The sequence below is a fragment of the Pempheris klunzingeri genome, chromosome 1 (assembly GCF_042242105.1).
Source record: "Pempheris klunzingeri isolate RE-2024b chromosome 1, fPemKlu1.hap1, whole genome shotgun sequence".
NCBI lineage: Eukaryota > Metazoa > Chordata > Actinopteri > Acropomatiformes > Pempheridae > Pempheris > Pempheris klunzingeri.
Window position 1 is genome coordinate 7279220 of NC_092012.1, and position 18370 is coordinate 7297589.

The 18370-nt window shown below is 37.9% G+C and overlaps 1 protein-coding gene across 1 annotated transcript in view; it reads right to left on the minus strand.

Annotated features, from left to right (window-relative positions):
- The window catches only part of LOC139199294 (A disintegrin and metalloproteinase with thrombospondin motifs 7), a 72171-nt gene that overhangs the window by 52744 nt on the left and 1057 nt on the right, over positions 1-18370 (minus strand). The window contains exons 2-6 of the mRNA XM_070828345.1: positions 14028-14395; positions 6080-6272; positions 4443-4642; positions 911-994; positions 259-383 (exon numbers count right to left, since the gene is read on the minus strand). Of these exons, the coding sequence (XP_070684446.1) occupies positions 259-383; positions 911-994; positions 4443-4642; positions 6080-6272; positions 14028-14395 (970 nt within the window). The remainder of the gene's footprint in view (positions 1-258; positions 384-910; positions 995-4442; positions 4643-6079; positions 6273-14027; positions 14396-18370) is intronic.

The window sequence follows — 18370 nt, forward strand, 5'->3', positions numbered from 1 at the left end:
AATTAAATGGCAGGGTAAATTCAGCACCTTTCATTACAGCTGGTGACATGACAACTGTTAAGATATCAGGCGACAACAGAGTACAAAATAAAAATGTGAGAGATTCATGCAGCTTTGATTCCTCCTCCAGCAACCACCTATATCAGTAAATCCATAAATGCTCTGGAATGACGTCAAAAAACAAATTGACTCTTTTTGGGAGATGTGCGTTTGAGAAAGAAAGAGAACTTTGTGAATTTAAGTTTTCTTTTTATTTACCTGGTGAGCAGAACTGCTACGTCATGGTGCAGCGGGTGCTCGTCTCCTTTCATGTTGAGTTTCTTCTGCCACTTACAGAAGCTGTTCAAGCTGTTGTCAGCGTGGTGTGTAATCTTTAAGTCATCCTGTCATTCACATGTGACATTGAGATAAATGGAAGAGAACTTAAAATAAACAAACAAAAAGATAACAGAGAAAAGTGCACATTCTATTTGATGGAAAAGGTAACAGCATAACTGTTTGAGGTTCAGCTGAACCGAACAATTTTCGTTTAGTACGGCTTTTTAGTGCACACTAATAACAGTAATTAAGTGGAAATCACTGTAAAAGCAATTTTAGATTAAACCCAACAGCTGTTTCTGTACATTTTTAAAGCAGGTTTGGATAAACTTAGATGTTACATGACACGTTTCTATGCCTATGCTTTTCCATTTTTACACATGATGATCAGATAAGTAGTGACGCACAAGACCATTATCTTTTTTAAGCCTGATTTGTCACAGCCTTATCAACTTGGTCATCTGTATTCATTTAACACATTATTACTGAACACTTACACAATCTGTTCAATATACATGTGAGGATCATTGTTATAGATTGGTGTAATCTGAAATTAACAAAATTTCATCAGCAGAAACAAATGTGTTTTTACCTCATCCTGCTCCAGTAAGATAAGTCGAACCACCACAATATTGATTGCGTTTCCAATACTGGCATCTCGAAACAGACCCGCCACCTGAAAATAAAACTTCTGTAATCATTTCAACATCACACAACTCCTTCCTATCATGACACTGAGTTGATCAAAATAATTAAAATGAGATCATTTATGCAATATCTAGGGCGCTGATATGTAATTCGCTTCACATAATGAGCCTTTTTATGTGGCAGAAACCCAAAAAGAATCTCTTATTTTGTTCATTTATATATTTTTTGGTTATTTTTTCTTTTCTAATATATTTGTAAAAAAAAATCAAGAAAATTCAAGAGTCAGACCTTAGAATTATGTTTTCATACTATAAAAGAAAATATGTTGTGTAACAGTTATCAGAGCTACTACCGAGACATTTGATTCAGAGTTACTTGACCGGCCAAGACCAGCGCATAACTTTCTACACAACAATTCTAAATGTGATCAAAAGTCACACACTCACTTGCGGATTCATTTTATTCATTCCTTTTAAGCATTATGCAACTTACAAAAATGACTCTAGGAATCCTTTTATCGGATGACGTAAAAAGCAAACAACTTCAGAGGTCTGACATAGTGCATGTAGCATTCTAGCAACAATCCAACCACTCACCAAAGCTTTTAAAGCAATTATACCTCATGTCCTTACTAAGTACTAAAAATGTAATTGCCTTGACCTTTAAAAAGGCTAAGAATCTATAATTACAGCTTGTAATTACATCAATTCAATCCCTTACATTTCTGTGGTTTCTTACATAGCTGACCTTACAATCAATTTACTCTGAGTCACTGCAGGTTTGACTTAGCTCAGCTAAAACTGACACCACAAACCCTAAAATAATACTTCATTTTAAAAGAAGATGGTTTGCTTGGTTGGTTGCAATATGTTACATAAAAAAAAACCAAATGAAAAACTGTGTGGATGGACTGTAATAGTAAAGTGCATTTACAGCTTTAACAGTGACTTGTGGGCTCGAGCCGAGGTTGCATGTGAAAATTCATAGAATTGCTTTGCAAAGGGCAGGAGGCAGTAAATGGTTTATCACTGGAGACCAGTGAAAGGATCGAATTAATGAATAGTTTGGAATGTATTTGGGTCTGAGCATCCTGAATGGATTATCCTGGATTTTAATATTGGTACACTGTCCATCCATCCATCCATCCATCGTCTATACCGCTTATCCATCAGGGTTGCATGGGGATGGAGCCAATCCCAGCTGACATTGGGCGAGAAGCAGGGTAAACCTTGGACTGTTAATCACAGGGCTGATACACTGGCCGTATACTATAATTACAACATCCTCTGTGCATCATCCCCTCTGTCTCCCTTGATTTATTGTAACTTATTTTTTTTAACAAATTCTTTCCTATTATTCATGCAGTCCAGTCCATTTACATTCATTCATTCATAACGCATGCTTCAAAATGCATGAAGCTCCAGCTTTCCATCTGCATTTGAGCACAACAAATGTCTTGTTCAATGCAAAATGGAAGTACTTCAATAAATGTTGCTGTAAAACTTTATCAGTTAAATTAAAAGGTTATGCAGTTTAATATACTCAAATATACAGTGTAGAAACTGAAACAGAGAGCAATAGAGAGCATTTAATTCTGCAATAGAATAACTATAACAACACTGATATAATACTACTTAGATTCCTTTCATTTTTCTTGCTGTCTTGCAAAACATCTACACACTAAACCTTCTGTAGGAGTTGTATAACCGAGGCACTTCATACTGAAAAGCTTTGACACTCATAAAGGACTTAATTCATTAAAATGTTGTGTATAGCCATTGTCTCTCATAGTGGTGCCCATTCACTGATATTTTAGGCCCACATCTTGTAGCTGAATCAACTTTGAAGCAGTTTTCAAAAGCTTATCAGTAACTTTCAATATACTTGCAGTCTATATTGTTTATCTTGTGAATAAAAATAGAGCTGCAGTTGCTGAAATCTCAAGCATTTTGTTCCTAACAATGTGCTGTTGATTTCACTTGCTTCCTCTTAAAGCCACATGATATACATTAGCACCTCGTCTTGAACTTTTTGGATTACTACAGCATCTTTCTTTATGTCCATGTGACCCACCTACAATAAATATACCAAAGAAAAGACAACACCATAAGACCACCATGTGAAAGGAACTTGGGAGCTATTTTTGTGAAAGGGCCTCCAATTTGTTTTTGTTTTTTTAGATTACACGAACAAACACACACCACTGGGTGTATACAGTACGGCAGAATACAAAAATATGAACCTCTTATGAAGTTGACAACTTCAAGACAGTGTTCCTGATGAGACAATGGAGCAGCTGGTGGCTGAGGAAGATGATGACATTAGTTATTGTTTAGACAAGGGTGAGAGGTTGCTTCCCTTGATGCTGCGCAAGATTGTTTTCACAAAACTGAATTGTCTGAGGCTTTAAAGTTCAAAGCCGGTGTGTAGAGGACTCAAAAAAAAAACCATGAGAGGATGTGGGGAATAATGGCTGCTTCCTCCATGTATTATTGTCTGCTAAGTCAGTTAATATGTGGGCTTCTCTGTCAGTGAATTCCCTTTCCTGATATTCTGTCTCCTGATAGCACCTCCAGTAGCTGTGGTCAGAGTAGCCGTGACAGTATTTTGGAAGAAACACACATGTGCTGATCAATAACAGACAAGAAGTCAGTTTACTTAACCCACAGCTAAGAGGTAGTAATAACATTGACTGTTAAAGGCTGAGGAGACATTGTTGAAAAAAGATAGATGACAAAAGTTTAATTGATCCATTGTGTTATGTGACATGAGGATGGAAAAACTGAAATAGAATTTTGTTTCAAACAATATTATCACTAAAAACATGTGGAAACTTCCTGTGACGCTGCATATTCAAAATATCTGGAAGGATTTTCTATGGAACTATTCTGCTTTATTCAGTTTTAACTGTGTAATTCAGTTCCTCATCATAATATCCACTAATAACTACAAAATCTAACTAATATAATAACAGGTTATTACAGGATATCGTATTTTTGTACAGGGAGATGAATTTTTAAATCTAGCCCTCATTTCTTTCTATGCCTTCATTATTATTTTTGTATGATATAGTCTCACTATCCAATATCAAAAATAGTTTTTGTCTGTAGTATCTATAAGATGGAAAGCAGTGCCAGAAGTTGTAAACAACAGATGTTTCCAGAGGCCAAAGGAAGCCAAGTGAACATGCTAGTGTTTAGCGCTAGAATAGGTGTTTAGCAACTAAAGCATATGTAAGAAAATATTCTAAGTTTAAAAATGTCACTTGCTGAGCTTTCTGAGCTTTCAGCTACATCATCAGCTACAGCAAATAACAATGTATCCTAAACTTTTTGACCATTCCTTCAAATTCTGTGTCCAGACAAATGCTTGGGGACAATCAAATGTGTTGAAATCGTTCATGAAACTATAATTAAAACAACTTTTTGATGCACAGAAACGTTAAGTTAATGCCATCATAAATGTCATATACTTACAATGTTCATAACAGCGAGGATGTAGCTTTCCACAGCTTTGCTTCCATGATATTCCACCATTTTAGGGTCAGCCACCACCAGAGTTTCCACCCACTTCTCTTTGCTGACGGAGCGTTGATGAATTCTCCTCCTTCTCCTCTGCTGCCGGTGCTCCCACCACTCCCGCCGTCTTTCAATGTCTTCAAAACTTTGATGGGAATCTGGAGGTGGGAGATAGAAATAAACATTATAAAACTTTCTTACTGAGGCACTGTGAGTGTGCCAACATAGCACATCAAGGATGACTTGCCATATCCACTCAACTATATATACCTGTTTTTCTTAGAAATAGGCCTAAAACTGCTCATGGCCTCTGCCTGTATTATTCTTCCTCAGCTTCTCACAATAGTAAGTTGCTATGGTAGGTGTTATTCAAATGCTTAAATAAGAAATAATAAATAGGAATCAATTGAACTTAAAATGTCAGTAACCTCAGTGTAAGAATATGTCCACTTAACGCAATGAATCATGGTTGTTTTTTCTCTTTGTTTCTAAAGAAATAACACACCCAAAAACAACTTCCTGTGTTATTTTAGCCTACAGAATCAGTCTCAAGAAATAATCTACAATGTCACCTAAATATCGAAACACTAATATTTGTCAGTAGCTTTATGGCATTTCAGGTCAGTGTGGGCTATGCATTTAAGTATGAGATTTCAGTTTCTTCATTTGTCAGGTATTAATTCATTGATTGAATTAGACAAAAGCAGACCCATCTGGTTATTTAATCTGCAAACATTCGATTTTTTAGAATTTTTTCGATATTCTATCACAATATAGGGTTAGGGTTAGGGTTAGGGTTAGGTATTGATATTGAGATATAAAATGTACATGATGGCAGATTTTAGCTATATCACCCACTTCTATGCTCAGCCACCTTTACCTTTAAAATAAAGGTTGAATTAAATGATAAAATTTGGGGACATTGTCCATGTTTGTGCAGACATTAATGAATATTTGCCTGTAGTTTTTCAGATCCCAATTGTAAAATATCATAGACTGAAGCCTTATCTTGCATAATTACATATCAACCTGATTGTCTCCATCCATCTGTCTGTTCAACTATCTTCCTACCTATCCTGCTATGACTCATGGCATGGTAACTGTGCTGATACTTTGTACTTGTTCCATTTCTTTCTGTGAGCAGTTTCATATCTTACATATCATAATATCAAAATGCCTAAGCTTGGTTGGTGCTTTAAAATGTGTAAAAACTACCACTTAGTCAAACACACACCATTACATTTTTTTTTCTTCCCCTGAGTGATTCACATGGCAACTGCTATGCAAATTCCTAATAATGTATTCACAAACTCAAAGCACGTCTTCTTGATCTCTCTAGGATTCTCAATTTCTTTCACGGTCCATTAAGGCCACTCGGAATTTTAAGTAGCTGATTTATGAGCCACTACATTTCAATATTTTTATATTTCTGACCTCACAGATTATTAACTGGAGTCAGACTTTCATTCAGTGCTCGCTGCTTATGTATGATCAGTGGATAAGACTTGGCATAATGTAGGTAACTTGCTTGTATTAGTGTAAAGGAACGAATAACAGAAAATGATATATGTGTGTGTGTGTGTGGTGAGAAAAACATGATTTACTTTTGTTTCCGCAGGTACCGTTGAGAGCTGGTTTCCCTGAGATGTGCTGTATGACTGAACTCTGAGAGGGAGGGGATGCATGGCGCTTGTAGATGGCATGGGCCTGTGGTGCTGAGGTCTCATCGTTCGACTTCTCCAGAGGTTGAATAAAAAATTCTTCATTGGACAGCCTGAACAGTCCTGTCTGAAGAAAAGAGAGGTGCAAAATAATGTATTTTTCTATCACCATGGATATGCATTGAGTAGGCATAAGGTAGAACATCACCTTATTGTAGAGCTCCAGCAGTCAATTAATTGAATAGTTGATCTAAAGAAAGTTAACTGCTAAACTATTTTTGATAATAATAATGATGCATAACACTTAAAGGAGTTCCAGGTCCTTAATTTGAGATTTTGCTGGCATTCTTAAATCATAGTGACTTAAATATTTTGGGGTTTTAAAGAAGACATGGACGGGTGATAATGGTTGATAATGGTTGATGGGCATTTCTCTCCATTTTCTGATGTTTTAGATGTATTTATGATGAAAATAGTTTTACAAAACAAGTACATGTATTTTATATTATTTTTTTCAATCTAAATCAAACAAAACGACTGCAGTTTTTTCAGATTAAACTGGAATTACTGCCTCGCGGTTCTACGTCTCCACCATCCAGTCAACTTGCAGTGTACATCCATGTCTGTCCAGACGTTAGTGTCACCAATTCAGTATCAAACTAAATGCGAAAGATGGTCACCATCTTTCTGTTTCTGAATTATGATTGTTGAATAATGGAAAGAAAAGTGTTTTTGCAGAACATAACAGTGAAGTTGACCTTTTCAGTGACCTTTGACTAAAAGTTCATCCTTGAGAGCAAATGGAAACCTGTGCCAAATCTGAGGAAATCCTTCATGGTGTTCATGAGATATCATGTTCACGAGAATGAAATGGATAGATGAATAGATGCAACCCAACCACATAATGTCTTTGACTATGGATGTCACTGCCACGACAGCATAAAATTGAGTGCTCTTTTTTTTTTGTTAGTGCGACCATTCATGTGTAGTTTTAGTTATAGTTACAGTTGTTGCCCTCAGCACACAAAAACCAAACTCAGTGAGCCACCACTGAGACAACCTAAACAGCCTGATGTCTTAAATTTGCTGTCGACACCCAAGGTGCAACTGAGACAGGGTAGAGATCAGATGTCCCATAATATACTGTAACCTAAACCATGTTGGCATGGCCCCAAAACCAAATTCCTGTAGCCCACTTCTTTTTCTGTTGACCATCCTTGCCCTATATTTAATTCCTGTCCACCCCTCTGCTCCCCCTAACTCCTCCTCAGCTGTCACAGAGTCTGAAACTCAGACAGGAGAGCTGGCGCTACAATATATGCACAGTATCACGAGGAAAGTCCAGCAGAGCAAGAGGATTTTGTTCCCATTTCTTCCAAATACAGTATCAAGGATATCGAAGCCCCAAAGGCATATGCTACACCTGTCATAATGATGTGATGGAGTTTTTCTGTTACATTTATATGTAAAAATGTGGGATTTGGAACTGATTCTGATTGAATTGAAATTAACTGATTGAATGATTCCACAGTATCTGCATTCTAATGTCTATGTCTTTACACTCGTTATTTACCAGAGATGATTCATGTTTTCAGCATAGCATATTTAGCAATACTCTGGGAAAAGACAAGACATTTGCTGTTACAATCACACTGCACAAGGAAATATCAATTGCTGAAATGTACTATAACTACAGTAATTACAGTAGTAAGGCTGAGTTGTTTACAGTGGTTTCCATTATGTGCCCTCTGCACTGTAAATAATTCTTGCACTCTGTTTGTGTGTACTGTACTCAATGTCAAGTTGTCTCTGTACAAACATGACATGACATGACATGAATTGCATAACATGCAATTTCTATTTTACTAGCAACACCACATCATCCAACACAAACCTTGCAGAAATGTAGTATCCCACCTAAATTCTGATGAAAATATACAATAAAGTGCAAAAGTCTGTAAAGTAACTATGCTTTCAAAAATATAAAACTTTATAGTTCATTTTTAGCAAATTACAAAATGCGAAGTGAGTGAACAGAAGAAAAATATCTAAATCGGATCAATAATTGGTGTGTCTTTGCCTTCAAAACAGCATCAGTTCTTCTACGTACAAAGGAACAGTTTTTGAAGGAACTTGTTCCAAACATCTTGGAAAACCAACCACAGATCTTCTGTGGATGTAGGCTGCCTCAAATCCTTCCGTATCTTCATGCGATCCCAGACAGACAGGATAATGTTGATATCAGGAATCTGTGGGGGCCACACCATCACTTCCAGGACTCCTTGGTCTTCTTTACGATGAAGATAGCTCTTAATGACATTGGCTGTATGTTTGGGGTCGTTGTCCTGCTGCAGAATAAATTTGGGGCCAATCAGATGCCTCCCTGGTGGTATTGCATGATGGATAAGTATCTGCCTGCATTTCTCAGCATTGAGGACACCAATCCTGACCATATCCCGAACTCCATTTGAAGAAATGCAGCCTCAAACTTGCAAGGAACCACCAACATGCTTCACTGTTGCCTGCAGACACTCATTACTGTACAGCTCTCCAGCCTTCAAACTGCCTTCTGCTGCAGCCAGATACTTCATGTTTTTACTCATCAGTCCAGAGCACCTGCTGTCATGTTTCTGCACCCCAGTTCCTGTGTTTCCGTGCATAGTTGAGTCGCTTGGCCATGTTTCTGCTGGTTCTGAGCTGATGGCACTGCTGGACATTTTCCAATTTTAAATGGAGGTAAGCATAATGTTTCTTTCATCTGCTGCACCAACAGGGACAATAATGGGCATAAAGTGACTGATATGAAGTTTTCAGACCATAGAGTTTAAATACTTCATCTAAATATTTAAGTAACAAAGTGGGTCTGAAGTCCTACATTTATATAGAAGTACCTTTTGTCCTAATACATAAAGTTCCCCCACTCAAGATAAAGTGGCATTTTTGAAAAACTCATTATGGCTTCAAAGATAAAGCAGAGATTAGCCCTCATGCTTTAGAACTTCAATACGCACACACACACACACACACACAGGCTACCTTATCAGGTACACCTGCTCCTACAACAGTCAGCTACTCCAAACAGCAAACTGCATTTCCTCCTCTCCTTTGTTAAATGTTGCAGCAAGAAATGACAAATGAAGACACAATAAAAACACAACAACATCAAAGGAATCTGCAGGTTTCTTGCAACTCACAAAGACACAAGTGGAAAATGTGATTCAACACAGAAAGCAAAAGCATTCAAGCTCATCTCAAGTTTGCCAAAAAACGTTGGATAATCTTCAGGGATGTTGGCAAATGTGCTACAGTGCACTCTCTAAGTATTTTGACAGTGACATATTTTTTTAATATAAATTTGGTTCAGTTATCCAGCACATTGGATTTGAAACAAAAGAATGGCTATGAGGATAAAGTCCTGACATTTCAGCTTCACGGTCTATATGAAATCCCATTTAGTCATTCCTTTCTGCAGTTAAAAAATGTCTTTATTTACTTTCAATAGTTGATATCATTATAATAAATATAATATAAGTATTACAAATACCTCCTTTCTGCAGCTGAAGGGGTGTGTCTGTGTTTGATTGACAGCTGGCAGGCTGAGCTTCAGCAGGAGAACAAGAGACACTATAGCCTACATGGGCTGCCAATGTTTTGTGAGCAGTTTACATACAGTTAAATGTGCTGCAGCTGATCAGCTAATTGGCAATCTAGCCTGGTGGCTTGTTCAACATGCAGTTTTTAAATTGAGTAAGAAGGACAGATAAACTGGGTTATGCAATTTGGTTGGATGTATGGAAACAAGTACTTCCTAATCTGTGAAAAAAGATGGGGGCACCATCTTGAAAGAAAATAATATATAGAATATACATTTTCCCTTTTGGCGTTTTAGTTCCTCATTTCCATACATGTATGCTTTAATGGAACATGCAATCTAATTTCAGGTGGACTGTTTGGATAACATCCAAGCTAAGTGAACAGTGTAGTGTACTTTTTGATTCCTTATGTAAAGACAAAGCAACCAAGTCTTTTAAGGACAAGCAATGCAATGGTCGTAACTTGTAAGAGACAGTAACCTGACCTCAATCCAACTGATGATGTGTTTCCCTTGCTGTAGACCAGACTAAAGGCAAAAAGTCCCAAAACAAGGAAGGAGTAGAGCTGACTTGGCAGAGCACCATCAATGTGGATAGCATGTGTCTGCTGATGTGTATGGGTTACAGACTTCAGAAAGTGAATGTGTGCAAGTCATTGTTAAATGAAATGCCTTTTTACTATTTTGTTTTTTGTGTCAAATGACTTTTGGTCTCCTCTAAAACCGAGACTGAGAAAAAGTGCGGATTAGTGTTTGTGAGAGAACACCCCATTAAAAAGGTTCTCTGTGGAGTTGCTGACCTCTCGTAGCACCCTGGAGTCGTTTTTCCACGAGTGGGCACCCGCTTTTGTTTGTCTAATGCAGATGGCACAATACAGAGGCCTGCCAACGGTTTCACACTATTCCACCGATCCACAGGACAATGTGGATTTTTAAAAAACTAAACAAAATAGTTTTGCAAATGAAGACAGAAATATAATCAATATGTTTATTAGACCTCTATAATATACACAGTGAGTTTAAATGCTAATAGCTTTTGGTTGTTAACAAGAAAACGCCACAGGGCACCTACCTGATGAGCACTAAAACCAGCTGCTCCAGTGAATTATCTGCTGCAGCTTAATATATGCAGACGTGGTCAAATTATTTGGTTAAATATATCCAAAATATCCAAGTCTAAACATTAGAGTTGTCAAGACGTGTGATCTAAGACTCTCTCTATGTATCAACTGGGTAGACATTAGTGCAAGATGTGGTGGTTGCAGCCTCTCAGGAGCAGCTTTTCTTTTGAGATTTGTATGCATAACAGAATAGCTACAAATAAAAGACTACATTTATATAGTCCTAAGACTCTTATACAAAGCTTTTTCAACCATTCACACACACACACACACTCACACACAAATAGCAACGAGCTACCACGCAGGTGTGCTTGACAACCATCAGGAGCAATTTGGGGTTCACACAGTCTCGCCCAAGGACAGCTCAACACGTGGACAGAAAAATATAAGTGTCTTACAAACGTGGTGAGTAGGAGAGAATCTCTGCACACATGTAACCTTGAAGCAGAGGGGATATAACAGCAGGAGACTGCGGCTCGTTTCACTAAGATGAAATATACGACCAATGGATCACCAAAAATGAAATGGATGGAGAGTGAGGAAACCATTGCTGCTGGTCTGGTAGTGGGCTGACAAGCCTCTTATGACAGAGAGAGAGTAGGATTAGCATTGACCTTAAACAACATGAATCCATGGATGATAAAAAGGGTGGTGGTGGTGGTGGTGGTGGTGGTGTCGGTAGTGTTGCCTTGACACATGCAATGGTTTACGGAGGCTTTGCAGCTGAATGGGTGCATCACTGTACCGGTTTCATTTTGAGTATTTCTGGCAAGACAATGCACAAATCATCATCTTAAGATGGCTGTTATAATATGACTTTGATGCTAACATGAAAGTGAATAGCTAAACACTCTGCATTCTTTAGATCGCAACTTGATGAAGCCTCTTTCAGATGCAGCAGAAGTTGCAGGATGGATTTGAGGCTAAAAGCATCCTCTGGTGCACTTTAAAGTAGCTAAGTTAATAACATCAGTCTTGTTTACTGTTGTGGAGAAAGGTATTGACAAATGGCAAAACAGTATTCACCCTAAAGGAATTATAACTGACTAAAATTGCGCCTTTCTTTTCCTGCTTGCTTAAGGCAATGTTTTTCTTTTACTTTACGTGAAGTGGGTGTCTGATGTTCAATAAAATACCCACTGGGGATGGCTTTAGTGGTGAATATTGTCAAGCACAATCAGTACAATTCCCATTGAGACAGCCCCCTTTCAGCTCTCTGAAAGGGGGCTGTCTCAATGGGAATTTGTCTGCTTGAAGCTAAAAGAAATGGTCTTGTAGAAATTGTCATTTTTTTAAATAAATGTACACAATCAATATTAAACAGATTACTATACCGATAATGCATTTATTTCCTGTGATAAACTCTATTAATTATGGATGTGACTGCCACCTTTGAGGTGAAGCAAAGCCTGTGAAGATTTTCAGGCAGGGGAACGCCACCAATTTTACATTTCAAAGTCATCAAAAATCAAAAGATATGCAAAGGAAGATGTGATCTCTGTATTCAGGCTTATGCTCAAAGATTGTTCAACTCAGTTTCTGAGAAAAAGCAACCAATTAGTCTATACTTCTGAAGAGGCCAGGCATCTTTCTCCCTTTGTTATTTCATTTGTTGTTCATTATTTTTTGGGGTATTTCGCCTTGAGTAGATAATAGTGCATTGTCAAGAGTCAAACAGGTAAGTTAAGGCAAGCCAGTTAGGCTTTTTTTCACAGCAGACATTTTGACATGCCATAGCAGGAGTCCCAGTGAACCATGACCGTGTGACAGTGAGCCAACATGCACAATACCAGGACCCTGAAAGTGAAGCTCGTGAGTAGAATTCAGCCATTGTTCATTTTATTGGGTTTTTCCTAAATTCCAAATAGGCCTCCGGTGAAAAAGGCCTGAACACATCAAATTGTCTGAGAATGAGGGTTTCCACTGCTTCCAGTCCACCCCTTTAAAACAAACACTTGCCTTTTATCCCAAAGAAACTATGCAACTAAAAAGCGATAAAGCAAACAAATTGATGTTAAATTATGACATAAAGTAAGAATTAAAACTAAGAATCAGTCAAGAACAATATTAGTAGTCTTATTTATCAAGATTACTTGTGATTCATAATCAATCAATATTCTTGGTGATAGCCAGCTTAATGTGCCAATTCTGACAGAGAGAACAGAGATGGTGAGTGTGTGTGTTTGTGCTACAAATATTTTTGATAGTCATGGACCAGATCTAATATATAATACAGAGTAATATTACTGCAGCATTGAGATAAAGCAGTGTCTAGTCTATTGTTGATTTAAAGTCTATGAATGTATCACCTATATCACCTTTGGCAGCCAAAAACATTTTCCTTTATAAGTGCACATCTTCAGAGGCAGAGCAGAACGTGAACGGCTGGCTGCACAACGAATAAACAGTGTTTGAACAGGAGTGAGCAGATTGTGAAATATACCTGGATTCCTTTGTCACTTTGTGCTTCAACCTGCTAAATTTGGACTTTTGTTTGGCTGATCATGTTAGTTTGTTTTTTTAAGAACAATAACAAAGACGTCACACACAGCATGCAATCATACAGAAGCAAACTCAGTCAGCGTTTACAGTTTCATGTATGAGGTGATGTGCAGTGGTAGCCAGCAAATTTGTGAGCAGACGATAATGAGGTAGGGATAAGGTGCAGTGGCTGCTACTTCTCTAGCAGCCTGGAGTGGTGAGATCGTGACGCGAATGGCTTCACAGAAAAAGATTTCATCCAAAATTTCAAAATGTCAAGTGCTACTTTTAACTTCATCTTCTCCACAAGACTCTCGCAACAAAACATTCAGTTCAGGTGATCCATCTCCCTGAGAAAGTGTGTAGGAATCGGGTTGTATTGGCTGGCTGCAGGGACGGTTAACCACAAGTGATATAAAAGAATTTCAATATGATTGTTCACACGAAGGTTGAATTGCAAAAAAAAAAAGGCCTGTATCTTATTAAGGACCACATCTGAATGTGGCTCTAATCATAACTGAAAAGATCAGATTCCATGTGTTTTGTGTTCTGAAAAAAAAAAGATCTGAGCAAAATAAATCTGATTTGGGCCACTCAGCTCTAAATACAAAACTCTTGCTGAAACTGTCACATCTGCATTAAATGTGATATGCATTTCAATAAGACTTTCAATTTTTAAGTTACTCACCAGGCCGTCACAGGTGCTTATGGCTGCGCTTCCTTTAACAGTGGTCTCATCCCACACTTCACCTAAGAAATGGCACTGGGAGGATCCAGGAGGATGGATTTGTGCCCCTTCCAGGCCTCCATACCTCCTCTCAGTCAGGAAGCCTGGAGCCAGCAGGTGTGGGTTCAAGGTGAGGTTAAAGTGCAAACTGTAGCCGCTGTGCCACAACTGGTAGAAGACTCGATCTACGTCAGCTGCTCCCTCTGAGGCTTCCCTGCGCTGCACACGGCGAGCGTGGTGAGACAGGAAGTTGGACAGGAAGTGACCTCTGGCATCCACTCTAGTAGGGTGAACCACTTCATACTGAGGCAGATCCTTCAGAAAACTCTCTGTCAAAGTTGTGGTGGGAAAAGAAGACATGAGAGAAGATGGGTTAATAAATCATGAGAAAAAGGATGGCAATTAGATAATTAAGTGGCTGTGAAGCTGTAAACAAAACTGGGGAAGCTCTAAACAAACCCATATGGGTGTCTAATCTGTCATTTTTATGCTACATTCTGCTGCAGTGTATAAAGAGCCTGTTAGAGGTACACTGCTTCAAACTGGATCCTTGTCCACTATCCTCCCTGTACCTTTTACTGTCATGCGCACCAGGCTTGATAAAGTTGCTCTTTAATTTCCTGTGATCTGAAATAGCTGAAACAGCAGCATGACAGGATGTGGGAGAAAGATCCCCCTTTGTGCGCAAGGGTAAAGAAAATATGCCTTAAGAAGAAGGATTACCGCCAGTCCGCTCTTCTCAGTTCTATACATACACTGATGGGAACAATATCAGTGATGACTGTGGTGCACAACAGTTATTCAAATGTTTCCAGTTTATTGTTCGGTGGAGATTAAGTCTTGCTTAACATTGCATATCTTTTTAAATTTAGTTCATCACACTGTATAATCAATGTTACATGTCTCCGTGTGCGTCATGGGGAAAATGAGGTGTGGCTTGAAAATTATGTGACAAGAGTTAACATATGAAACTAGAATTTAAGGTATCTTTTTTTGCCAAATGGGTGAGAAAGAAGCTCTTAAATCAGCGCCAGTTACTGTATATAGTTACTGTGCTCAAAAAAATCCTGGAGATGCACCTTTTTAAGGGTACATGGTGTGTCTACTGTATTCTGTATGAACTATTACATTCATACAAGATTTATTTTTTCATTGAAATGCTATTTATGAACCATGTGTACTTCTCAGATACCTACAAAGAACAAAGGTTGGTGTCACAGCAGAAGAGCCAAGATCTGACTCTAATATGAAGACTTTTACTCCATACGGAGATCAAGATCAATATCATAGTTTGATGCACGTCAAAAATATGTGTTACGGTTCATTTTTCATGTGAATTTTAATGGTGATATCAATTTACTTTTTAAAATGAAAAGAATCATACATACATTAGCTCGTCTTCAGACACTGAAGACAAACCTATGCCCAAATGTCACATGGAGACAGTAAATATTCATGGAAGCATTATATAATGTGCAGAATCTATTTTTATATTCTTCATATTTACTCTGTCCAGCACCTCGGACCACACTTTTTTTTTTTTTTATTATTATTATTTTAAGGCAACCCCCCCCCTTATTTACATAAAATAAATAAATAATTATATATATATATATAAATATAAATAAAATATAACTGATGTCACAACAATAGCATCATGACTCATTTATTCTGCACAGCTAACAGGACAAAAGAAAAACAAACCTGAACATCATCTTTTCCAGACAAATTGCTTTTGCGTGTAGATAAACCTGCTCCAAACCCCCCATTAATCCTGTCATTACCTTGATCTCATTTTAGAGAAATGAGCAGAATGCAAAAAATTAATTTACACTGCTTTATAACAAGGTCTCTCTCCATTCAGCATCACCCAAGGTTATCTGGAAAATATTTTCAAGTGTACATCAGTGCAGGAAGATATAAGGTTATTGTATTTGGTAACCAGCTGCTTTGACTGTCTCATTAAATAAAGAGTGAGGAACTTTTCCTCCCTTCTTAACCTTTTGTAAGGTCACTTAATGTATTCATTTTTATTTCTGTATGCTACATTATGTCAGCTACAGCCAAGGATAATTTCACCTATAAATGAAGCTACAGAAAACACTAAATAGATGACAGTGGTCAAGAGTCTGAATCACTCATGTCACATAATTCAACCTTTAATTAAGCACAATGTTCCATGAAACAATCAGATGTATGCATGTTTTACTGTGTGCATGAGCAGCTTTACTCTCTGAGGGCTTCCTACACTGTGTGCACAATTATTAGGCAAGTTGTATTTTTGAGGATTCATTTTGTTATTGTACAACTACAGTGCTCTTGGTCAATCCAAAATGTTAACAAACCCTCAAACCTGAACATTTAAGTAGTAAAAGTGAAGTTTTGGCTTTCTTAAGAGAATATCTATATGTACACCATTATTAGGCAACTATTAGTGTGCAGAATTATTATGCAACTAAATGAAAAACAAAGATTTTCCCATCTCACTTGTTTATTTTCACCTGTTAAAGTGAGAATAATAAACAAACTCAAAATGTACAAATAAACATTTCTGAAATTTAAAAAAAAAAAACACACAAAAAAAAAACCTCAGTGACCAATATAGCCACCCTTCTTTTCGATAACAGTCACAAGCTTTCCATTCACGGAGTCAGTCAGTTTCTTGATCTGGTCAGAATCAACATTTTGTGCAGCTGCAACCACAGCCTCCCAGACACTGTTCAGAGAGGAGTACTGTTTACCTTCACTGTAAATTTCCTGCTTAAGAAGGGCCCAAAAGTTCTCAATAGGGTTTAAGTCAGGTGAAGAATCAGAATCAGAATTACTTTAATAATCCCCAGGGGGAAATTGCTTTTTGTTACACACAGCTCCAAAAGAATAAGAATAAACTTCAAACACAAAAGTAATAATAACGATAATAATAATAATAATAATAATACAAATAATACCACTACTACTAAAGAAGTAGAAGGGGGCCATGTCATTAGTTTTTCATCTTTAAGGCCTTTACTGGCCAGCCACGCAGTGGAGTACTTTGATGCATGTGATGGAGCGTTGTCTTGCATAAAAATCAAAGTCTTCTTGAAAGATGCAGACTTTTTCCTGTACCACTGCTTGAAGAAAGTGTCTTCTAAAAATTGGCAGTAGGTCTGAGAGTTGATTTTGAGTCCATTTTCAACCCGAAAAGGTCCAACTAGCTCATCTTTAATAACACCTGCCCATACCAGCACCCCACCTCCACCTTGCTGGTGTCTGAGTCAAAGTGGAGCTCTGTGTCCGTTACTGATCCAACCACGGGCCCATCCATCTGGTCCGTCAAGAGTCACTCTCATCTCATCAGTCCACAAAACCTTTGACAAATCTGTCTTCAGATATTTCTTGGCCCATTCTTGACGTTTCAACTTATGTGTCTTGTTCAGAGGTGGTCGGGTTTCAGCCTTTCTTACCTTGGCCATGTCTCTGAGAACTGAACACCTCGTACTTCATGACACTCCAGGTAGGTTGCTGTTGTGGAATATGGCAGCACTGGAGGATAACGGGTTCCTGGTGGCTTCACGTTTGATTCTTCTCAAATCTTTGGCGGTTAATTTGCTGTCTTTTCTTCTCGACACGTTTCTTGCGACCCTGTTGACTATTTGCAACAAAACGTTTGATGGTTCTGTGATCACGCCCCAATATCTTAGATATTTCAAGAGTGCTGCATCCCTCTGAAAGACTTTTTACAATATTTGACTTTTCAGAGTCAGTTAAATCTCTTTTTTGGCCCATTTTTCCTGAGGAGAAGAATCTGCCTAATAATTATGCACACCTTGATATAGGGTGTTGATCTCCTTAGGCCACACCCTCCCTCGTTACACAAATACACATCACCTGATATGCATTAAATCCAATAAGCATTCAAGTTTATACAGCTTGGAGTTGGAAATTATGGATAAAATGATGATATGGTCAAAATAATCACTTGCCTAATAATTGTGCACACAGTGTAGTTTCATAAGCGATGATTCTTTTCATAGAAGGTATTTAATAAAATATGAAAGATGTCCTAGTGCCATGTATTGAGCAGCTGTACCCTGAACTGAAGGTTTAAAACCAATTAATTGTCAGGAGATATTGAAAGGAATGTGCATTCAATTCAATGTATCCATGGTGATCAGTAACCATCATCTTTGCAAAGTAAGAAAGTATGAAGGAAGCGCATGTAACTCCATATATAACTAAGCTTAGGAGGTGGTTCTCTGCGTGGGGCCTGGGACCACCAGCGGTCTTTAGGTGGATGCCAGACATACGAGCGATGCCAATCA